Raw genomic sequence first — 24,145 nt, forward strand, 5'->3', positions numbered from 1 at the left:
TTAGTTTCAAAGGTCTATATAATGCCCATCCTGCTAACAGCAACTACTGCCCTACACAGGAGATGCCCTCAGGGGTTCACGATACTCATTCACTGAGATCCTACTATATGCCAGACACAGTCCTACAGAGGCTGTGCACAAAATAATGGTACATTCAGATATACACTAGGTTTTTACTATACTCTAGGCAGGGCATTAGGCAATGGGGATAAAAAGACAAGACACAGTTCTACTTCAACCAGCTGGGATGTGACAGAGCAGCTATGAAGGCAGGCTGGAATATTAATGGAGGCAAGAGAAGGGAGGGCATGGCGAACTTCCTGGAGAAAGGGACACCTGTGTTAGGTATTAAGGAGCACAGAAGTCATCCAGAGAGATATTCCAGACTGAGAAGCAAAGGCAAGGATACACAAATGAGCACTGAGTGGGAGTGGACCGAAGGAGGCAAGTAGGAAAAAAAAAAGTAGTTTAATGTTGCTAAGGTGCTGACTCTAGAGAGCGAGGCTGGGAACGGGCCATAATGGCCCCCAAATGTGACTTAATGAAAAATTACCAAAAATACACAAAACTAGAAAGAACAGTATATTCAACCCTCATATGCCCATCACCCAATTTAAACAACTATTAGTATTTGGCCATTTTGTTTCATTTCTACCTCCCTATCCCCTTGCCCCCAAAACTGTATTATTTAAAAAAATAAATCCTATGCAAATTATCATTTAATCCATAAATATTTCAGTATCTCTCAAAAGTAAAAACTCTTAAAAATATACATGTGTGTATAGTATCACACCATTATCACAACTAAAACATTAATAATTCTTTATTATCACCACCTCAAACCCATTAGAATGGTTACTATAAAAAAATAAAAATAAAAACAAAAAAACAGAAAACGACAAATGTTGGCAAGGATGTGGAGAAATTAGAACTCTTGTGCCTTACTGGTGGGAATGAAAGTGGCACATCTGCTATAGACAACAATATAGTGGTGGTTTCTCATAAAATTTAAAAAATAAAGTTTACCATATTATCCAGTAATTTCATATTTTAAAAACTCCCATTTCCAAAAGAACTGAAAACAAGGACTCGAATAGATATTTGTATATCTATGTTCAAAGCATCATATTCACAACAGCTAAAAGATAGAAGCAACCCAAGAGTCCATCAATGGATGAACGGATACACAAAGGGTGGCCCATACATACAATGGAATACTACTTAGCCTTAAAAAACAAGGAAATTCTGACATATGCTACAACATGAATGAAACTTGAGGATATGATGCTAAGTGAAATAAGCCAGTCACAAAAGGACAAATACTATATATAATTCCATTTATATGAGATACCTAGAGTAGCCTAACTCATTAAGACTGAAAACAGAATGGTGGTTCTCAGGGACTGGGGCAAGGAAGAAATGGGGAATTGGTGTTTAACGGGGACAGAGCGTTGGTTTTACAAGGTGAAAAGAGCTGTGGAGATGGGTGGTTGTGATGGTTACACAACAATGTGAATGTACTCAATGACACTAAACTATACACTTAAAATAGTGAAGACAGTAAGTTTTGCCTTATGTGTATTTTACAATTTAAAAAATTCTTTAAATTCTTATTATCCTATATCCGATCAGTTTCTTGTCTCATTCATACCCTACCCCAGGGCTAATATAGGAGTCACATCATTTCTCCTTAAACATTTCAGCCTGTATCACTAAAATATACATTCTTTAAAAAATAACTATGACACCATTACTGAACGTCAAAAAAAATCAAGTTGTTGTTAGAGTTGGTTTATTCAAGTCAGAATCCAACACAGTGCATTTGTTGACATGCTCTTAAAACTCTTTCAATTTTTTCCTTTGCCATTTATTTGTCCAAGACAGTCTCTTGGCCTGTAGAATTTCCCAGTTCCATAGCTGGCCGACCGTATGCTCCCTACCAGTGTCCTTTACAAGTTCTTCTATCATCTGTATTTCCAGTAAACTGCTAGTTCAGATTCACATTTTGATGTAAACACATATAAGTGATGTAAAACATGTTGTTTTAATAGGATGTTAGCAGATGAGGTCAGATTTGCATTTTTACAAGCTCTCTATGACTGTGTGGCAAATGGGTCTCAAGGAGGGAGGCTCAGCCAGAGTGACCAAGTAGGCAATCGCAAAAACAATCTGTGAAAGAGATGAGACCTGACAGTGGCTTTGGGAGAAGAAGAGATGATTTTAGAGGTAGGGTGGAAGAAAATTTAGCAGGTCCTGGAGACCGATTTTATATTGAGGGTGAGGTGGGGAAGTAGTTTGGGTACACGGGTAAGATACAGAACAAAGGAAAAGCAGGGTTTTGGTGGGGGAAGGGGTTGGTTCCGTTTTAGCCATGAAGAGATGACTGGACCATACAGAGAATGTCCAAGGGGCAGCAAATGAGACTGACTGGGACTTAAATGGACAGATGGTCATCAGCAATGCATGCAGCTGAGACCATGAGCAGATCCACTCACTCAAGAAGGAGCAGGTGAAGGGCCCATAATGAAGACAGAGCACCAGGGAGAGTGATGGGTTAAAGGCACCAGAAAGGTCCATACAGATAAAGGCTGAATATGTACGTCTATTGGGTCTGGTCACTAATGGGTCACCAATGATGTTGCCCAGAGCAGTTCCAGAAGACTGACTGGAATAAAAACCCTTGAGTGAGAAATAACTCCAAGGTGAGCAAATAGTATGAACTGTTCTTTCCCAAGTTTAGTTTAAAAAGAGATGTAGATAAAGGAGATTGGTGATTACCCGGGCTGGGAAGGGGGCAGTGTTTGATGGATAAGGCTAATGGATGCAGGGTTTCTGAGGTGATGATAATGTTCTAAAACTGACTATGCTTACGGTCACACAACTGTGAATAAAGTAAAAACCATGGAATTTTATGCTTTAAATGTATGAATTGTGTGGTATGTAAATTATATCTCAGTAAAGCTGTTAAAAAAATGAGGAGAGCAACTGGCTGGTAGACAAAAAGGGTCAAAGAAGGGTTATTTTGGAATAATATTTGAGGTCACTTAATTCCTCTGAAACTGTTATTCTATGAATCCAGTCAGGCATTCATATGAGTATGAAAAAGATGTGTCATGACAACTCCTAAAAATCTAACCCCAACTTTCCCGTTTACAGGGAAATTCTGACTCAGCGGAGGGACTATGCATATAAGAGTGATGCCCTTCCCTTCCAAGGCCAAGCCCTCCACCTGGGTTCTCGACCCCACTCACCTCCTCCAACCTCTTCAAGGTCCTCATTCATTCAATCACGATCTTTTTCTCTATTTTCCATCTGGCTCTCTCTTTACTAGTTCCTCCTTCCCCTAAGTGTGGACAAATGCCCAGCACCTCCCATCTTTTGCCCTCTGTCCTAACCTACATAGTATTTCAGCGTTCCCACAGCACGGCTAGGCAGATTTGAACTCTGGTTCGGTTAACTATTTAACTACTGTGTGCTCATAGGCAAATTAATAAACATCCCCAGCTCTAGTTCCTCATCTTAATAGAAGGAGAAGGGGAGAAGAGCCACTTCTTGGTGGGCTGTGAGGCCCCTTGCTGTCACTTACTGGGCAGCTGATTAAGGTCTTAAAGTTCGCTAATCCTTTCCCTTCACTTCAAAGCTTCTTCAAACACGAGAGTCTCTACTATGTCATACTCACCAAGGCGACCGATCTCCTGGTTCTTAAATCCAAGGAACACATACCAAACTGCATCTCCTTGCCCTTCCCGAGGCACCGAGACCTAATGGCCACACCTCCCTTCTCTACACAGTGTCCTCTTCCTTGAGGCCCACACGACCTACCGCACTCTGGACCTGCTTCTGCCTCTAAGCCCACTCCTTGCAGGCTGCCCTTTGTTATGCCTGCTCCTTCAGTGATGACGCCGGTGGAGCCTTTATCCGCTTTCACTGCTGTCACCTGCATCCACACTCAGGGCCTAAGCCACAGACTAGCAACCTTGCACAGAGCAGGCACCTGAATACTTCCTGAGCAGACACTTCCCGGTAAGTATGTGTCCAGCCCTCTCGCCTGTGCTTTAGACTTGCATATTTGACTGTAAACTAGGACTCTCCACGTGGACACAGGAAGGACATCCTCCAAACTCGGCTCTTTGTCTTCCTCCCTTCCTCTCGTTCATGCTCCTGACTTGGTATGTTGCTCAATCTTTGTCCTCTCAGGTGACCCGACATTGAGTTCTGCTGATTCTATCTTTTAAACTTCTCTTCAGTGAGAGCTCCCCAAACCACCTCCATCTTAGTTCAACTCCTCATTATCTACGTAGATTACTGAATAACCTTATGCTGATCTGTTTCTATTCTCCCTCTCTTCTAACCTACCTATTAACAGCGTGACTGTTATAAAACACACACCTGAACCATTTAAAATCCATCCTTCCTTCTCCATCACATATGAAGTTCAAATTCCTTAACCTGGTACATAAGGGCCTGTTTGACTTGATCCCAATGCACTTCTCGTTTATCCCATGTTGTTCCCTTAAGGCCCCGACTTAAACCAAACTCCTTTCAGGACTAAGAAAATAGTTCTAGCCTGGGGACCTTCTGCTAGTCCTTTAAGATTTAGCCCAAACATCAACTCCTCTGTAACATCTTCCCTTAATCATTTACCCATAATCAAGTTCTTAATTGCATCCCTAGTGCTCTAAATAAAACTTTGTCCATAGTACTTATGCTTCACATTCACGATAAAGTACTACAGCCATGCTGTAAATACTCACAGACCTGTTTCTCTGCATCTCCCCCTTCTGTGAAAGATAACGACCTTGCCCTTTATTTACATCCTTAGTGCCAGATACAATGCTTCGCAAGTAATCAGTACCCAGAGACCATTTCCAGAATGAACCCTCCCACCTTCCTTGTGGCTTCCCTTCTCAGTCACATTACTGTTCATTAGTCTCATGGATATTTGTCTTTCAGTTTCATGGACTCTTTCTCTGCCCAGTAATGGAGGCGGGCTAGTCGACTTAATCTTCAGGATAGCCTTGGGAGTTAGTGTTGTGTTGTACTTTATCCCCAATTTTAAGAATCAAGACATTGAGGCCGAAAAAAGTTAAAGAACTTGGAAAATGAGTGCTGAACCAGGATTTGAACACAGATCTAATTTCATTCAAAGTCATTTCTCAAAGACCAACTTTTATGACTCCTTCAAATATCCCTTTTTTGCCTCAAAATTCTGAGTATATTTACTTAATCAACTCTTTTCTTTCCCTCCTCCTTGAGAGGGAACATCTCTCTTTGCAAAGATTAACTTTTCCTCTTTAAATTCTTCCCCTCCCCACCTCAAAAATAACTTCAGTCTCTTTTGTTATAGAGCAGTGATTCTCAAAGTGTGGCCCTGGACCAGCAGCAGTAGCATTGCCTGGGAAACTACTAAAAATGCAAACTCTCAGGTACTACCCCAGGCCTAGTGACACAGGAACTTGAGGTGGGGCCCGGGTAACAGTTTTAACAAGCCTTCCAGGTAGTCACACTAAACATAAACAGGTGAAGCTAATTTTAATATATTTTATTTAACCCAATATATATTATCATTTTAAATATAAGTGATATAAAAAAGAGATAATTTATTTTGCACTGTTTTTTGGTACTAAGTTTTCAAAACCCAGTGCTTATAGTTTATTCCTTTGGTACAATTCAATTTGGACTAGGGACATTTCAAGTGCCTGACAGCCCTTGTGGCTGGTGGCTACTGTACGGAACAGTACAGCTCTAGAAACTAGCCTGAGACTTCAGTTTTTGGGATAGTGTCCCTGTACCTGTCGCCTTGTGCTGGCAGCACATCTCATATAGCCTGCCCTCCCATGTCAGAAAAGCTGAGCAAACACACCAGGTCACTCCACACACTAAGACACTCTGCATGGGACCTTCCTTGTTGAAGTATTCAACCTTGCCCCTCCTCCCTTCTTCCCAGACTCCTTGTGATCTCATTCAGTGTATTCAACAGGAGTCCCCCACAGCTGGCACTCAAAGCCAGCCACCCACTGTCTGGGTACTGGGGATACAGCAGGGAACAAAACGAACCCTTTGCTCCCCTGGAGCCCACAGTAGTTGGCTTTTGCTCCCAAGAACAAAAGCACAGAAAGAAAGGAAGTTTTGGGGGCTTATGATTTTAAATAAGGTACTCAGGAAAGGCCTCAAAGACTGAGAAGCATGAGCCATTTGCCAGAGATGAGAGATTGAACTGGGCCAATATCTCTGGAAGAGAGTCCAGCAGTGCAGAGGCTGAGGGGGAACATGCCTGGTGGTGGTGGTGAGCATGAAGAGATGGTGCCAGAGAGAACCTGGGGGGATGGGAGAGAGGGATTAGCAGACAGGAGGAACAAAGTCCCAGACTGCACAGGGCTGTGGGCCCTGGTTAAGGGCTGGCTTCTCCCTCAGTGCCATAGAAAGACTGGTGGAGTTGGAGCAGGTGAATAAGCTGCTAGGTGAAGAGCAGACTGTAGGAGGGTAAGCCAAACAGGGAGACCAATTAGGAGGCAATAATCCTCATAAAAGAAATGACGGCTTAGACCAGGGTGGTAGTGGCACAGATAAGAAGAAATGGCCAATTCTGGATGTGTGTTGAAGGTGAAAATGCTGTGGTTTGCTGATAGGGTTTGGCCCAAGGGTCTCTGGGAGAATGTCCCTGACAGCTGGCATGTGGCTAGAGCACAGTGAGTGATGGCAGATAGTAGTGGAGAGGCAATGGGGAGATGCTGTGGAGTGTGTGGGGTTAAGGAAGGAGGTGGGCAGAGAAGTGGTTTTACCAGGAGCACAGCAGGGTCTGTAGGCATACGCCAGCACTCAGCAGCAGGGAGTATGAAGTGCCCACCTTAAAGTCTTCCTCAGTTTCCTGAGGGGACTGCAGTTTGTCACAGGCTTTTTCTGTCATCCTCCAGTGTGGCCCATATAATACAGAACAGCAGCAGTCTCCGTCAGTTCCTAGGGAAGGGTCACTCCCTTACTTACCCGTCCTCTAGAATGGGACTTGACTCGTCATCACTGTTCAGTAAACAGATACCTAAATTCTGCCTGTTGGTTGGGACTGGCTAGTCTGTCAAACCAAAACACTCCACGGTTGGCCAGATCTTCTGGGAAAAGCTCATGCCTGATTAACAGAAGTAATCAGGAGATCAAAATAGAATAAACATTAAAAAGAAATCTCCTAAACCAGGAGTCCCTAACCCCCAGGCCATAGATTGGTACCGGTTCATGGCCTGTTAGGAACTGGGCCACACAGTAGGCGGTGAACGGCGGGAGGGTGAGTGAAGCTTCATCTGTATTTGCAGCCACTCCCTCAGCTCCAGCATCACTGCCTCAGCTCCACCTCAAATCATCAGGCATTACATTCTCTTAGGTACAAAAATGTTGCGGACCGCTGTCCTAAGAGCTACCATTTACTAAGCACCTCTTCTGTGCTAGGCAGAGCAACCCTGCAAAGCAGGTGCTGTTGTTAGCACCATTTCACAAGAAAGGCAATTTATGCTTGGGGAGGGCAGAGTGAAGAGGAAGAGGATCAGCAAGAATCACACATGCGTGTGTACATGTGTACGTGCATGCATGCATGTGTGTGTAGTAAACACGGGAGTGATAGATACTCATATCTTAACAATCTTTGAAGGCATAGTAGAAAACCCTGGGGGGGATGAGCTGCAAACATCCACCTGCCATACTGCAGGCTGGTACAGTACACAGAAAACACATAAATTCTTGACTCTACACTTACACAGGCTGCATGCATGTGCTCACACTGTAATACAGAATCCAACTTCTGACATGGATTCTAAGCTTTTTCTAATAAAAACGTTTAAGACAGAAATGTAGAAAGGTTACACTCTCTTGACGTGAAATGGACAACCTGCAGGAAAACTATCAAGGGGCCAGTGCAACATTAACCGTGCCCCTTCGACAAGGCCCCAAAGGGGCTTGTGGCTCAAGACCTCTGCAGACTTGAAGCTGGGGATTAGCTTCCCACCTCGTGCTCCTGCCACTCCTCAGCTGCATTGCCAAAACTCACCAATGAGGCCCAAGGCCTATGGCCCACGTGACTAAATACAACTTCCCAGCAACCCTTACCCTGCAGGGACTCTCCCAATTCGGCTCAGAAAATGGAATCTCAAAAATCAGACACTCGTGATTCATCCCTACCTCCTCCTCCTCCCCAAACTCTCAATCAATCAAATCCTGTTCATTTTACCATCCTAATATCTCCAGAATCTAGCCTTCTCCCGTGTTCCCATATTGCCACTTTCTAGCTCCTCCTACCAATTTCTTACTGAGACCAATAAAATAGTCTTTTATTGGTCTCTTTGCTGCCAACCTTCTCTACCACCTATGTTCACCCCTAATCCACTCTACACCATTGCAAAGATTCCCTAAGGCACAAATTTACTCATGGTTCACCATGATTTAAATCCTTTGACTGGCTCTCCACCGTACATAAAAAAGTCAAGTGCAGGCTCCTTGCCGTGATACTTGTGAGGATTCATTCTGTGCATCAATTTGACTGAGCCATAGGATGTTGATATTGGATCAAACACTATTCTGAGTGTGTGTGAGGGTGCTTCTGGAGCAAATTCACATTTGAATCAGCAGACATGGTAAAGTAGACTGCCCTCCCTATATGGATGAGCCTCTTCCAGTCAGCTAGGGGCCTGAACAGAACTAAAAGGCTGATAAGAGAAAACTCCTCCTGTCTGATTGCCTTGAGTTTGAAGCACTGGCACTTCTTGAGTCTCAAGCCTGCCAACATTTGGCCTAGAACCATGCCATCAGATCTCCTGGGTCTCCAGTTTCCCAACTGTGGATCTTGGGGACTTGCCAGTTCCCATCACTGTGAGCCAATTTATTAAAATTGATCAATCTCTCTCTCTGTGTGTCTATATCTATGTCTCTTGATGGTGCTGTTTCTCTGGAAAACCCTGACTAGTACAGTATGCAAGGCTTTTAGGATATGACATGCTTATATCTCCAGGCTTATTGCTCAACTCACCTTTTTCATATTATATTTTTTCGTTGCAATTAAAACTTTTTTGTTGTGAAAGGTATCATACATATACAACAATGTAAAAAGTAATAATAAAATGAATGCTGTGTACCAACTGCTCAAGGTAAGAAACAACAGTTCCACCACTTTAGAATTCTGGCACTCAGTGTGGTCCCAGAACCAGCAGAACGAGCATCACCTAGAAGGTTAAAATTGCTGACTCTCAGCCTCCCCACCTGCCTTAAAGTCTGCAGTTTAACAAGCTATAGAGATGATTCATCTACATATTAACTCTGAGGAGCCCCTCTCAGAAGTCCTTGCATCCCCTCTTCAGCCTCCCATACAACAAATATCCTAACTCTTGTGTTAACAGCTTTTATTTATAGCTCTACCATCCTCTTGTAACCTGTCCCCAAACAATAAACTGCCTAGTCTTGAATGTGGGGAGTGAGCACACACCATTTGGGCAAGGAGAGGGCAGCATGGCCCCCGCTGGGTGGAAGTGAATTGAGGTCGTGGTCTGACTTCCACTTCTCTGGGAGGTGATGAGGCCCCTTCTGGGGAAGTTGTGAGCAAAGTCAAGAACGAGTCTTGAGAAACAGGGCTCCACAGCCGGGCTCCTGGCAAGACTGCAGTGTGTGGTCCAGGCAGTGGACGTGCAGCAGAAGGGCAGGAAGACTGAGTGGGCTGCTTTGTATGCCCTATTCCTGAGCCCACTGTGGCCCACTGCCAGCTCTTAGGGACAATTGAGAACTTCTGTGAGTGACATGCATGTCCTCATGAGAATCTGGGCCAAGTTCTCCTAGGCGTTCTGTGCTCGGGTTAGGAAGATGACCTGATGGAAAAGAGGACTTAGTGTTAAGTCTGTCTCTGCAGTAACACTGCTGCAGTATGGCTCAGCTGCCTCCAAGTCTAGTGTAAGGCTGTCATCATGGGATCATTTTCACCATCTGCCAAGAGATCCCTTTTCTTCATCTTATGTTGGGTCTCCTGCTTCCTGTGTCTTATGTCTGACTTTCCTGATTTAATCTCAATTTTGGTGTATTTCTTGCAGTAGCTTCTTGAGAAAGGGTATATGGCAGTCAAAAACTTTTAAACCTTTAATCTCTGAAAATAACTTTATTCTATACTAGTTCTTAGTGTATACTTTGGCTAGGTATAGAATTTTAGGTTTGTAATAGTTTTCCTTCAGAATTTTGAAGGTTTTGTACTACACTATTCTTGCTTACCATGTTGCTGCTGTGAAGTCCAAAGATATATCTGATTCTTGATATGTGACCTAGTATCCCTCCCCTCCACCCCACCCCCCGGAAACTTGTAGAATCTTTTAAACCTACTGTCAGAAATTTTATAACTGGACTGAGTCTATCTTTTTTCCCAGCTGTGCCCTTTTAATCTGGCAACTCATGCCTTTCAGTTCTCAAATTATTTTATTAATTATTTCCTCTGTTTTCTTCCTGTAGTTTCTGTTATTCAGGTGTTGGACCTCCTACACTGGTCTTCAAATTTTCTATTTTCCATCTGTTTTGTGGGGTTTTACTTTTTGGGAAAATTACTTAATTTCATATGTATAGTTTCCACATAATTTCCTATTTTAAAACTATTTCCAAGATTTTCCTTTCTGAATTTTAAAAAGCTTTTGTTCCATAAATACAATATATCCTTTTATCTCTCTCATTAACATCTCATTGGCTAAAGCAAGTCCTAAGTGCAAGCACCAAATCAAGGAATGGAGAAGTACACTCTGTCTGCTGTAAAGTTATGGCAAGGGTGTGGGCTTATAATGTGACCTAGAGAGTGAAGAAGTGAGAGCAAACATTTAACCTACCCCACACAACTAAAGGACATGATATAGTCCAAACAATAACAGTGACTCAGAGGAGGGAAAAAATGGCATAGATGATAGAGGCTCTGTTCATCCCTCTGGCAACCAAATCAAAGTTGTGACGGAAACAAGGAGCGGCAACAAGGAAAAATCACCTGGGATCTAGAAGAACAAGCCATATAACTAGAGAGAAGTCCAAGAAAGCACCCTACAACAGCAGAAGGTAGGACTGAAAGAGGACACAGGGCTGCTGATCCTGAGCGGCTGAGTGAGACGGAGGCTACAGCAGCAGCAGAAGCCTCTTAAAGGGGATGTGTCTACGAATGGATTTTTGTGGTGAGACCTGCTCACTCTGAGCACCAGTGCCAATTCAGCTGCGTGCAGAGGGTACCAGGGACTTACAAGGAGACACTGTCGAAGTGAGGGCCAAGGTGAGACTCACCTTGTGCAGAAGTGCGGACTGTATCCATTGTTCCCTGTTGAGCCCTCCCCCTTCCCACTGCATGGACACAGAACCACCAAAGCCATGGCACTGGATAAAGAGGTCACTCCGCCCAGACGATTCCCTGAAACCCTAACTCCTTCAGCTCACAGCTCCACCCAAGCCACATCCTGGAATAGCCTCAGTGAGTCAGGTGCTCCTTGATGAGCAGCACCTAGACTCACTCTAGTGGCACCTGGCCTCGGTTTCTGGTATGGCCTTTTGAGGCAACTATAAGCACAGCATCAGTGGATTGCTTGCTGAATCTTAACACGTGGCCCTGGAGGGGTAGAGGCTTGGGCTAAATTTGGCCTGCAGCTGAACCCCTCGCAGGACTGTGCCACTGAACACCTATTTCACAAAACTTAAGAGTTTTGCTTAATGCATAGAAACAGACATGGAAAGGCAGCCAAAATGGAAAGACAAAGGAGAAACCATATGAGAGAACAGAACAGAGATCCAGATATAATGGAGTCAAGTAATCTAAAAGATGCAGAGTTCAAAACACTGGTTATAAATATGCTCAATGAACTTTAGGAAATGTAGATGAGTTCAGTGAGAACTTCAATGGAGAGATAAAAAACATAAAAATGGAAATTACAAAAGGGAACCAGTCTGAAATGAACACATTATGAGATGAGAAGTATATTAAATGGAATAAACAATGGAATAAATAAAGTGAATAAAGAAGAGGATCAAATGCCCTATCTAGAGAACAGGAAAGCCAATCAGGACACTCAGTCAGAATAGCAAGAAAAAAGATGCCAAGACTATAAAAATAATTTAAGGAGGATATGGGACACTATTAAGGGTCAAAATATCTGACTGACTGGCGTAAGTACAAAAAAATCAAGATGTTGAACAGCTGTTTGAAGAAACAGTGATGGAAAACTTCCCTAACCTGGTGAAGGAAATGGACATAAAATCCCAGGAAGCTCAGAGAATTTCAAAAACCAGAGATCCAAAGAGGCCCACACCAAGACACATCATAATGAAAATGCCAAAGGTTAAATACAAAGAAAAAATATTAAAAGCAGTAAGATAAAGACAGATAATTACTTATAAAGGAACATCCATAAGACTGGCAGCTTATTTTTCAAAAGAAACTATGCAGGACAGAAGGGCATGGCAAAAAATATTCGACAGAATGAAGACCCAGGATCTACAGCCAAGAATAATTTACCCAGCAAAGCTATCATTTAAAGGACAGATAAAGATCTTCCCAGACAAAAATAAGCTAAAGGACTTTATCACCACCAAGCCAGTATTACAGGAAATGTTGGAGGGGCTTCTTTAGGAAGAAAAAACATGTAACAAAAACAGGAATAAAGAATGGTAACAACTAGACTCCTATCAATAAGTACCTTAAATGGAAAAGAATTAAGTGCTCCAACCAAAAGGTAGAGAGTAGTTGAAAGGATAAGAAAACAAGACCCCTACATATGAAAAGGAAGGGGATGGAAAAAGATATTGCTTTGATGGACCTAGAAGGTATTTAAGTCAGACACAGAAAAATAAACACTATATGATTTCACTTACATGTGGAATCTAAGGAATAAAAAGAACAAACTAATCAAAAACAGACTCACAAATATAGTGGACAATTTGGTGATGGACAAACGGGAGGTGATTTTGGGGGTATGGGAGAATGGGGTAAAGGGCTAAAAAAAGTACAACTTAGTAGCTGATGGGGAGCATGGCATAGAGAAAGCAGTTAGCACTAATATGTTGGCTAGGTGGAGAGTTAGGGGAGGCAGGGTGCAACTGGGGGCATCGTTTATAGATGTCTAACCAATGTACTGTATACTTAAAACTAAATTTAAAAAAATAAAAAATAAAAAAATAACAGAGACTCATTTTAGCAGGGATAAGGGATAAAAGTCAGGGGAGAGGTGGAAAGGAAGCAGCAAGAAGATATATAGTTAAAAAGTGCCCTAAGTAATTCTGATGCATATGCCCCTCTGCCACAGAGAACGTCTTTGAGTGAAAATAACATATTAACCAGCAATCTGTTTCTAAGAAAACTTCCAAGTTCTATTAAGTTCTTCCCCGTGTATGATTTCATGTGCAGAAGCTAAATGTCATAGGGAAAAGACTAAGAGCTTTGTTACTTTTGTTTGAATTCTGGTCCTACCACTGAGCTGGCAACCCTTGGCAAGTCAACCTATGAGTCTTAGTTTTTTAAAATTGGACAAAATAAAATCTAGCACATGAAACTGCTCTGACAACTCACTGACACTATATTTAGAGTTTGGTTTTTAAAAATTTTATTTTGACCTGACCAGCTAGCTTACTTACATCAAAGCAGACCTGACTAGATGCTGTGATCACAAGACAGACACATCACTTAATGTCATCCCCATGTATCTGTGGGGGATACATTCCAAGACTCCCAGTGGATGTCTGAAACCACTGAGAGTACCAAACCGTATATATACTACATTTTTCCCTACAAATCCAAACCTATGGTAAAGTTAATTTATAAATTAGGCATAGTAAATGATTAATAATAATAATAAAACAGAACAATTATAACAATATGCTGTAATAAAAGTTATGGGAACATGGTCTTTCTCTCTAAATATCTTATTGTATTGTACTCACCCTTGTAATAATGTGAGATGATACAATTCCTACATGATAAGATGAAGTGATGTGAATGAGGGCAGGCATCAGGCTGCTGTTTACCATCAGAAAGAGGATGATCTGCTTTAGGGTGATTCTAGATCATCGAGCCATAAAGATGTCAATGGTTGGATTTTAATTTAAAATTTGTGAATTATTTTTGGAATTTTCCACTTAATATTTTCAAACTACAATTTACCATAGGTAACAGAAAGTGAAATGACAGTAACCATAACATGGATAAGGGGACGAATGTTAAAAAGGCGGCTGAAGGCAGAACAAGACAAGACAAGATAGCTGCCCCATTCTATGGTAGATCACTTCCAGCCAGCCCCGGGCTTCCTTCATGGAAAGGTCCTGATATCATTAGCCAATCAGCAACACTCAGAGACTTTGCTTTCCCAGTAAGGGAAGAGATGGTTGTGATCTTCTGGCTTTAGAAGAACTGCCCTATTTTTCCTCCCATGAACCACAACCCTCAGAGCCTAGACTGTGCTAGACTGGGTTACCTACTTAGAGGTAAAATTTTTCACTTTGTTTACAATCTTTGGTCTCTCAGAATTTTTCTTCCCTTAACAACTTTTAAAGATGAGGAAGTTGGAGTGGAGAGAATAGTATCATGCCTAAAGTCATACAATTACTTTAGGCCAAAACTGTATTTAGGTTTTTTGACTCCTGGTGCATAATTAGCTTCATCCCATTTGCATGTAAATATTGAACTATCTTCCTTTCCTGAGACACAGGGCCTGTAGTCTTTTTTGTTATTGATTAGATGAACAGACTTTATTCATAACTATACAGCAATAAAGATATTATATAGCAATAGATATACACATATAAACTTCTTCCTTGTTTTGTATTTAGGCAAAGAATCACAGATTGACTTTAAAATGACTTGTCTGTCTAATTTCATTGCCTTTATTAAGAAGCCCTTATAATTGCTAGAAAATTTTCATAGAATGTGGTATGTCTTCATTTTTTTAAATGGTGTTCAAAAACCTCTATCATAAAATTTACCACTTAACCTTTAAGTGTACAATAATGTTAAATATACGCACGTTGTTCTGCAACAAATCTCTAGAATTTTTTAACCTTGCAAAACTGAAACTCTGTACCCATTGAATGATACCCCCTCCCCCTGCCTTCCAGTGTCTGTCAACTAGCATTATACTTTTTGTTTCTAAGAGTTACTATTTTAGATATCTCGTGTATATGTGATCATGAAGTATCTATCTTTTTGCAACTGATTTTACTTAGCATAATATCCTCAAGGTTCTTCCATGTAACACAATTTCCTTCCTTTTTAAGGGTAAATAACATTCCACTGTGTGTATACATATTTTCCTCATTCATTCATCTGTTGACAAAACTTACACTGCCTTTGTCTCTTGGCTATTGTGAATGAGGCTGCAACGAACATGGAAGTACAAATCTGGACCTACTGTCTTACCTCCATCAACTCCATTTTTGAATTGATCGCGGCCTAAAAACATACAGCTTCAGACTCCCAATTCAGAGCTTCTTTCACAATATCATTAACATTCATTCAACATATGTTTGCTGACTGCAAAAAACCTGACAGGTATGGTGCTAGACTCTTGGTCTTGCTCTTGGGTTGCTCATAGTCTCACAGAGAGCAGCAAACACACTAACTAAAGATCAGTGTGGTTGTTGACAGAGGTTAAGCACCTAGTCCAGCTTGATGAGGGACTTGGGGAAGGGGTCCTGAAGGGGATGACACATAGCAGAGTTCTGAATGGTGAGGAGGTGGCAGACATTATGAGACTGGGGAAGGGCATACATGTGAAGACATTAAGAGAGAAATTAGATCATTTTGAAAGAACTGCACTCAAAGTACTCTTCTGGGGGATCTTGGGAGTATCACACAGGGGCTTCACTGTCATGGTTCCAGGTGCCACCTAGTAGCATGCTGCTCTACCAGGCCTGCTGAGGCCACTTCAAAGGTGCACCCGTACTCGTCTCTCCAGCTTTCTGCTCTGCTGTCTGCTCAGCAGAATAGTTCCCCATGGACCTTAAGGCCCTTGAGCACTTAAATTGCTTAAGTTTGGCCTGGGAGTTGGGATGCTTTGAATTCGGATACACCATAGAACGGGCAGCAGGAGTAGTGATAGCTTTCAATGAAGCACACCACGTTACCACCCTCGACTAATCAAAAAATGCACAGCTCTTTGAAGGACTGCTCCAAGAAAGAGAAGAGAAAACATGGGTAAGAAACATGAAGGCAATGCACTGTATCTGATGGGCAACAAGACTCATGACAAGGCTCCATGCTCTTGAACTCTCCCCCTTAGAATTCAGAAGTGAGGAGGCTGTATGGGGATGTATTACGTACAGTTGAAAAATGAAGCCAAACTTTTTCTGACAGAAAGCTGAGTTTGATTTGCTGATTAATTTGACAGTGAAGACTGTCAGGTTATATGGCACATATTTTTCACATATAAACCAAGATATAGCAGGAGCACTAAGGTTTTGATGAAAATATATCTAAAGCAGATAAAAGTATTTTATCAGTAACTACTGTATTGGCAAAGATGTATTGAAATGAACAGTATTTTGATTTTCCCAACCTGTTTTAAGTATATTAGATTAAATAAGGTCCCTCTGTGGAAATAACAGATATAATCAATAATCAAGTGACAAGATTTGGTAAATAAAGCCTTTGTGTTACATTTCTCATTAATTGAGAAAGTGAAAAACTAAGGACTTGATTAATCCTTTTAATCAGATGGTTTCTAAGTCTTTGCTTTCAATAAAATTGAAGGTGTACCTAATCAAGTTGTCAGTTAATCAGTAAATTAATTTTTGATGATACATCACCATGTAATTTTGAGCACAAAACTCAAGTTCCAAAAAAAAAATAACTTTGCTATAACTAAATTTCTTCATTTTATATTTACTTATGTGAAGGATTTATGGGGATTACATTTATTTAAAAAACCAGAAATAGAATTGAGAATTATCATTTTGTCAACAAGTAATATCTATGCTTATGCAAACAAACTGAGGAAAATGAAGCCTCACCCACCTCATCAGGAAGGTATTTCTAATAAATGTATATTTTTTTGTTTAATAATTATTTACAAACATCTATAATGCTTTTTTTGTTTTCTGTGTACAAATTACTGTAACTTACTGAAATAAGAAACATTTGTAACACACGGAACCTTACAAATGCTGCATATATTCTTTTGAAAAATTAACTTTAAAAAGAGCAAAAATATGCTAGAGCTTTATGGTAAAAGTTAATTGAAAAGTTTTTCATTTCAATTTTGTTTTAAACAAATATGCTAGAGTTATCAAATAAAAAGATTTGCAAGCATGCATTATGTTATAATAAAACTATGTAGGGCAAATATACAAGAAATGCCAAGTTCCAGGAAAGAAAGGATTTAAAATTTCTGTCAAAGAAAAGCATTCTTTAAATGACTGCTGAAAGTTTACTGTTAAGGTATTCAGATTCCACTGGCTACATTTTAAAAAGTGATGTAACCATTTCATTTTTAAATGTTAATAATTCTCTGGAAGTTATATACCCCGAAACTATAAAAAGCATTTTTTTGCCCTTTTTCTTCTCTCTTTTGAAAATAGCTAATTCATACTAAATATTGTGGCACTTTATACAACTCTGTGTTACATAGATTTCTTATTACGTATATTTCACTTAAGAAATTGAGTTATGGTAGTTTAGTATATAATTGATCAACACAGTAAATAAATTATAATTTTTGATAAGCTTAAAAACTTAGGATAAAAAGCTTTGGATGTTCAACATAAAAATGCGAAGGGATTCACAATGTTTCAAAATTATTCAGTACAAACACCCAGTATCAAATATATGGCTTTTTATGATTTGACTTCTATCTTTCCAGCTTTATCATCCAGCCTCCAGCACTTTATGCCCCAAATTCAAAGAACTACTCCACGTCACAACTTTGTGCTTTTGCTTAGTTTTCTACAAGGATCAAAATCCTACTAGATATCCTTTGATAACAACTCAGTTCTCCATTCATATTAGCATATTAAAGGTTTGGAAATGTCCCAAAGGAACTGTTTAAGTTAGTTTATCCCAGTGTCATCTAAATTCATTAGACTCCAGAACTCTTTTAATATAGCGCTTGTAATCAGTGTTCCATGGAACACACTTTGAGAAGAGCATCTGGCAAAATATTAAGACCCACTTAAAAAGCAAAATCTTTAAAGTTTTCCAAACTTCACCCAGAGAAGTATCCCTTCCCCAAGAGTCCCACTGGCTCTGAAGCCCTCAACATGGCTTTGCAACGACCATTCACTATTTACATCCCTTTAGGCTGCTGGCCATAGATCCTGCACAATTCCCCACTCCCAGCAGGAGCTCAATGTTGGCTGAAAAAACGAGCAAACCAGAAGCTAGAAGTGAAGGAAAGGAGTGGGCAATTTCTGGGTTTCTACTCTGGATGACTGCACTAGGGAAAATACTCCAAAGGAATATAACTGGCAGAAAAAAGAGAGAGTCCATTTTGGACCTATGGAAAATCAAAGTGGAAATGTCCAGAAGACAGTTGGAGCGTGGATTTAAACCTTGGAGGAAAGATCTGAAGAAGCTGTAGATTTGGAGAATCTTATTATTACAGATAACAAATGAAGCTATGAAAGAGTCAATGACATTACCCAGGAACAGACTGAGTAACAAAGTAGAGGATGTAGTTGCCTAGAGAACATTAATACTTACAAAGTCTGCAAAGAAAGTTTCTCAAGCCAAAAAACTCAGCATTCCCCTCAACATTACCCCGCATCTTGCCCCCCTGCAACCCATCTGGTCCATCATCAAGCTGTTGCTTCTGACTTCAGGAGCTGTCCAGAATCCACCTCCTCCACTTCACCTCCATAACTACCACCAGCTCCAGCCTACACCACTGCAAAAGCCATAACTGCATCTACTCTCGCCCACACCAACCCTATCCAGCATCAGAATGGCCTTGAAAAAATAAGTCAGATAGTATCATGTTTCTGCTTAAAATCAGGCTATTGCCTCACACAACACTTGATCTGATCCTCGCTTACCCACCTCATACCAGCTGCCTACTGGGCACTCTGGTCAACTCTGTTCTTCATGCAAGCTCAGAAGGTTCCTGCCTTAGAGACTTTGTGCTGGTGGTTTGAAATGGAATGTTCTTTTCTGAGACTTTCAGCTGACTAATAACCAACCTCCTGTCATTCAGGCCAAACATAAGACAAAGTGTCTTATCTAAAGCTGCCACTGTAAATCACTCAGCATCACACTACTCTTCTAAATTTTTTTAGCATTTATTATAAGTTAAAGTTATTTTTTAAATTATCAATCTCTTTTCGAAATTTTTTAAAAATTATCGAGAACAGTTTTAATTTGTCCTGTTCACTGCTGTACTTCTAGTGCCTAAAGTACACTCTGGCCCACAGTAGGCACTCAAATATTTGTTGCACGAATTAATAAAGGAAAGCAGGAAGGAGACTAAGAAAAAAACCTGTCGGAAAGCTGGAAAGAAAATCAGAAGAGGGTGGAAGCTAAGAGAAGAGTCTTAAGAAGGAGGAAGTCAAGAAGAATGATGACTAAGAAGCCACTAAATTTGGCAATTCCATCTTTGGTGTCCTTTCAGGGGGCATCTTTGGGAAAGTAGAAGAGGTAGAAGGCAGATTACAATGGGCTACTGAGTAAATGGGAAGTTCAATGGAAAGGGCAAAGGGAAGGAAGAAGAGGGAACACTATTTTGAGGGTGAGAAAAGACAAAAGAGTATATGCTTGTGCTTTCAAGCTGAAGGGAAGGATGCAGTGGGAAAGGGGACACTGGAGATAAAAAAGAAACGAGGGTGCTAGGACAAGGTCCCAGATATTACAGGAAGAAAAGGGGTCCTAAGGCCACATTAGTCACCTTTCCTTTAAAACGATCCCACATTATTACAACACGATGTCTGTTTTATATTTAGAAATACCTATTCCCTGGCAATAATTTATTTGAATAATCTTTACATAATTTTGGACCACAAAATCATTATAAAAAATTTAACCCTTAAAAGGTACACACTGGGTGTTTTGTGAAGTGTTCTCTCACGTGGTTCAGAGAACAAGTTTTAGAGAGGGGGAGAGGAAGAAAGGGGGAGAGAGGAGAGAGAGTAGGTATGCAAATGATAAAGCAAATGAGGTGACAATAGGTAGAATCTAAGTGAAGAGTATGCAGATGTTCTTTGTACTATTTGTGTAGCTTTTCTCTGAGTTTCAAATGATGTACAAATAAAAAGTTAAACAGAGATCGTGTACACCAAAGCTAAGCAGGGAAGACAACTTCCATGAAACTGAAAATATGGCATGCAACTGTCACATTTCTACATAGACTACCACAACTATTGAAGGAGTAAGCAGCAGTGGGATAGAGGGATAAGGCATAAACCTTTACAGCATTTTACTAAAAGAAAATGTTCAAGCTATGTGAAAGACTATTTTAATTACAGAATGAACATTTATAATAAGTGGGGAGGTAATTATCTATAATCTAGCATTCCTATTAAAAAGAAGTCAACCTTAACTGTCATTAGAAAACTACTATTTGGTTTTTAAAGAGCACATAGCATAAAGAAAACCTAATAATGTCATTCCTTGACAACTAGATAGTCTGAAGCACTGTTTCTGATCCGTCTCTAACAGAGTAAGCAGAGAGTGGTTACGACTTTGCTGTGGTGGGATATCCTAAGAGAGGAAAAAACCTAAGGGTGAACTCTATTAGTAAATTTGATCCCTTTTCAGCTGCACAAATGGTTTGGTGATGGTAACTGTAGCTATGAGACAGCTGTTCAACAGTACCACGGAAAATTTGGAAAAGAATAATATTCCTTCTGTAAAAAATATTAATTAGATCAAATATATATATAGAACTGTCAAAAATAACAATCACTCTTCCTCTCTGTGTGCAAAGCTGTGCTCTCTCTTGAAGCCAAAGTCCTTCTTAGGGCAAGGACTCTTTTCCCTTTGAATTAAAGGAGCCACTAAAATGGAAAATGTCACTGTGGTCTTAGTGACACTGATCCTACAAGCCCATCCCAAGGCCAAAGAGCTCAACTAGATAGAATCACTCAAGAATGAAATGAAAAGGGGCCCTCTTCCTTGCGGGGAGAGGGAAGAGCATTTCCACTCTAAAGTTTAAACTCATGAAATTCACCGGTCAGAGTTTAATGTGATAACACATCAACAAACCATGGCACATCTGATCTGGCTCTGACACCCAAAGGGAATGACTGACAAGCTAGATTTAAGTTCTAACACTCAGAATTAATTTCTCTTCAAACAACATGCCCAATTTCTCTTCGGTAATTCAGGACTAAAAATATCATATATGGTCTAAACTCTAAATCTCTTTAAACAAACTGCATGTAAAACTAAGATTTTTACACGCTTTCATTAAATACTGAAATTGGAATGACCACCCACTACTCTCTCAAAGTCCTTCCTTTGAACAAGCATTATTAGGAAAAGCATCATGAAGTTAAGCCATTTTGCTTTTTGAGGTTAATGCACAGGAGGATAAATTACTGAATAAAAAAGTACTATCAAGTTTAATATCAGTCACTCAATAAACACGTGTTAAGGGCCCAAGATGTGTATGGAATTCTGAGCCAAACTCCTCCTTGCCTCCCAGGGCTTACCGTCTAGTTGGCAAGACAAGAACAAAGTAGTATATGACTATGTGCTAAAAATAAATAGCACGAACAATACATTTCCTAAATGTTTTGGCAAAGTTGAACCTGATGGCTATGAGCTACTGTGGTCACTAACTTTCAAGAGGAAGAAGATGAGCTGGATCTGAAGGATGGCAGGAGGGTCCCGCAGGCAGCCTTACCATTTGTGAAAATATGTTCACATCCACAATCATTTATTTTGAGTTTTATAAGAATCCGTAAAGATAAGAAGCTAAACATATCTGCAGTTTACAGATGAGAAAAGTGAGGACCAGAAGACCTGACTAGTCGATAACCAATGAAATGTCCAGCAGCCCAGGAGAAGGTGGGAGAGAATAAGGAAAATAGTTCAACTAGAGAATAGCACCTGTGGGGAACACAGCATTCAGAGAGTAAAGGAGAAAGACCAAATGCCCAAAGACTAGTTCCGAAAGGGCACTGCAACAGCTAAGGTGACAGGCCATAAAGGCATGGATTTAAAATACACAGAACAAATGAGTTTGGTAACATTTGTTTTAAACTACCAACAGCAAAAAACTCTTATAAGTCAGTTTCAGGGAGGAAAACTTCTAGCCAACAAATCTGAATAGCTACTGAGAACCCAAAGGGCATGATAATTTATCAATAAACTCTCCAATATCATCAGAAATTTTAAATAGGCTTATAAATTAAAACTGGAATTGTCAACACCACTCTGGGATCACAATTTCACCAATTTCAGGGTTGCCTACATTTTTATTCAACTCAATGAGCAGTACAACGCCTTTTACGAAAGTATCCAAAGATTTTTGGATTTTTCCATTTAGAATATTTGACTTGGTCAACTGAAGGCCAACTTATTCCCATATATAAGCCCTGACCCAGCAAAAAGCAAAGACCCAATAAACATTTGCAGAATAAATGCAGCCACTACCACTCTAAAGCCAGTGTGTGTGTTCAAATTAAGCTCTCAATATTTCAGAATCAAGCCTGTAAGAAAAACTTTTCAGCAGCAGCTCACCAGCCTTCCCAGCCGAGGCCTTAATGTAAAGTCTTCACGGTCATGTTTTCCGAGTAACGCCGGTGTCATTTCACGCAGGTGACAACCGCTCAGACCCTGCCAGATTAACCTCCCCCAAGTCAGACCCGAGGAGCTGCGGGCACTGGCCGCATCTCAGAGAGGCCCAGGCGGCGGCAGGGGCCGCTCCCCGCGCCCTACTCACCGCGACAGGGCGGCCGTGCTCGGGGCCGTCGGCGGCGTCGTGGCGCGGAGCCGGGGCGGGCGGCGGAGCCGGGGCGGACGGCTGACGGTGCTTGCCGGCGCGCTTGGCCTTGGCCTGGATGCAGCGCTGGTGCAGGGCGAAGGTGTGCTGGCGCTCGAGCTCCAGGCGCTCTGGGGACACGGCCTCGTAGCGGGCCTCACAGGTGCTGTGGTGGCGCCGGCACAGCTCGATGCGCCGGCGGAGGCGCTCCATGACCGCGCTGTGCCGCGGCAGCGCGAACTCCGCCATGGGGCAGGTGGGCAGCACCATGGGCCGCGGGCAGCACGGGCCGGGCCCGGGGCGGGCCTCTCAGGCCGGCTGGCACTGCGGGATCCTCTCCCCGCCGGCAGCCGGCCACCTCACCGCCGCGCCATGGCCCCGCGAGCTATGGGGCGGGCTAGCGCGCAGCGGCGGGTCTTCCTTTGACCCCGCTAACCCGACCCCGGCCGGCGCTCACCGCCTACCTCAGGGCTCGGCCTGGCCCCGCCGCCCCAGGCCCATTGTTTTCCGCGCCGCCGCCGCCGCCATCTTAAAATTGTTTTCAGGGCTCTCGGAAGAGGGCGGGGCACCGGCAGGCGACCTTGGCGTCACAGCTGATGAACATGCACTGCGGCCAATCAGAGGAGGAAGAGCGAGCCACCCGAGGGGCGGGGGCAAGCACGCCGGAGACGCAGAGGGGCTCCCAAGCAGAGTTTAAAAGGAACTCTCAAGTGAGGGGCGGGCTTCAGTCCTGGGCACCGAACCAAGAGTGACTGACGGGATCCCGTCCTGAGCACCGCCCCCGAAACCCTGTCCGAAAGGCCCTTCCGGGTCCGCGGCGGAGAGCGGGGCAGTAGGTGCCTTGCAACTGGCCAAGACTCAGATGTCGCAGGGCACCACAGCACGTCACCACTCTCTTCTTTTCCAGCAGCCTTCCTGAGTTTTGCTCTGATAAACTCAGAAGTGGCCACGCTTAATGTCAGCTGTTTTTCGACCTCATTCCTTACATCCAGCCTCGGAATTGCTTAGAATCGTCCACAAGAAAGCGGGAAAGTTTCCTCTTGCACTTTTCTGAATCACTGGTACTGTCACTTAAAATCTGAGCAAGTTTCTAAAGTCGTTACAGCATATATATATATATATATATATATATATGAGGGAGAGTATGTGGAGAGTTTAACTCCATAGTGGGGACTAGAACCGCAAAGGATGATGCTTCACTCAAAAACTGGGATCCTGGAGGGAAGCTTTGCATTTAAAATATGATGTTAGGTAAAATCAAGTCGCTC

The 24,145-nt window shown here is 41.8% G+C and overlaps 1 protein-coding gene across 2 annotated transcripts in view; it reads right to left on the bottom strand.

Annotated features, from left to right (window-relative positions):
* MAML1 (mastermind like transcriptional coactivator 1) overlaps positions 1-23,415 on the bottom strand; it is a 39,899-nt gene extending 16,484 nt beyond the window's left edge. The window contains exon 1 of one of the 2 annotated variants that reach the window (XM_016147738.2): positions 22,839-23,415. In XM_016147738.2, the coding sequence (XP_016003224.2) occupies positions 22,839-23,147 (309 nt within the window). In that variant the 5' untranslated portion in view covers positions 23,148-23,415. Of the gene's footprint in view, positions 1-9,460; positions 11,519-22,838 lie in introns of those variants that run through there. The other variant, XM_036224380.1, reaches the window with a different exon arrangement.
* Between the last annotated feature and the right edge of the window lie 730 nt (positions 23,416-24,145).

The sequence above is a fragment of the Rousettus aegyptiacus genome, unplaced genomic scaffold, assembly GCF_014176215.1.
Source record: "Rousettus aegyptiacus isolate mRouAeg1 unplaced genomic scaffold, mRouAeg1.p scaffold_m13_p_7, whole genome shotgun sequence".
Taxonomy (NCBI): domain Eukaryota; kingdom Metazoa; phylum Chordata; class Mammalia; order Chiroptera; family Pteropodidae; genus Rousettus; species Rousettus aegyptiacus.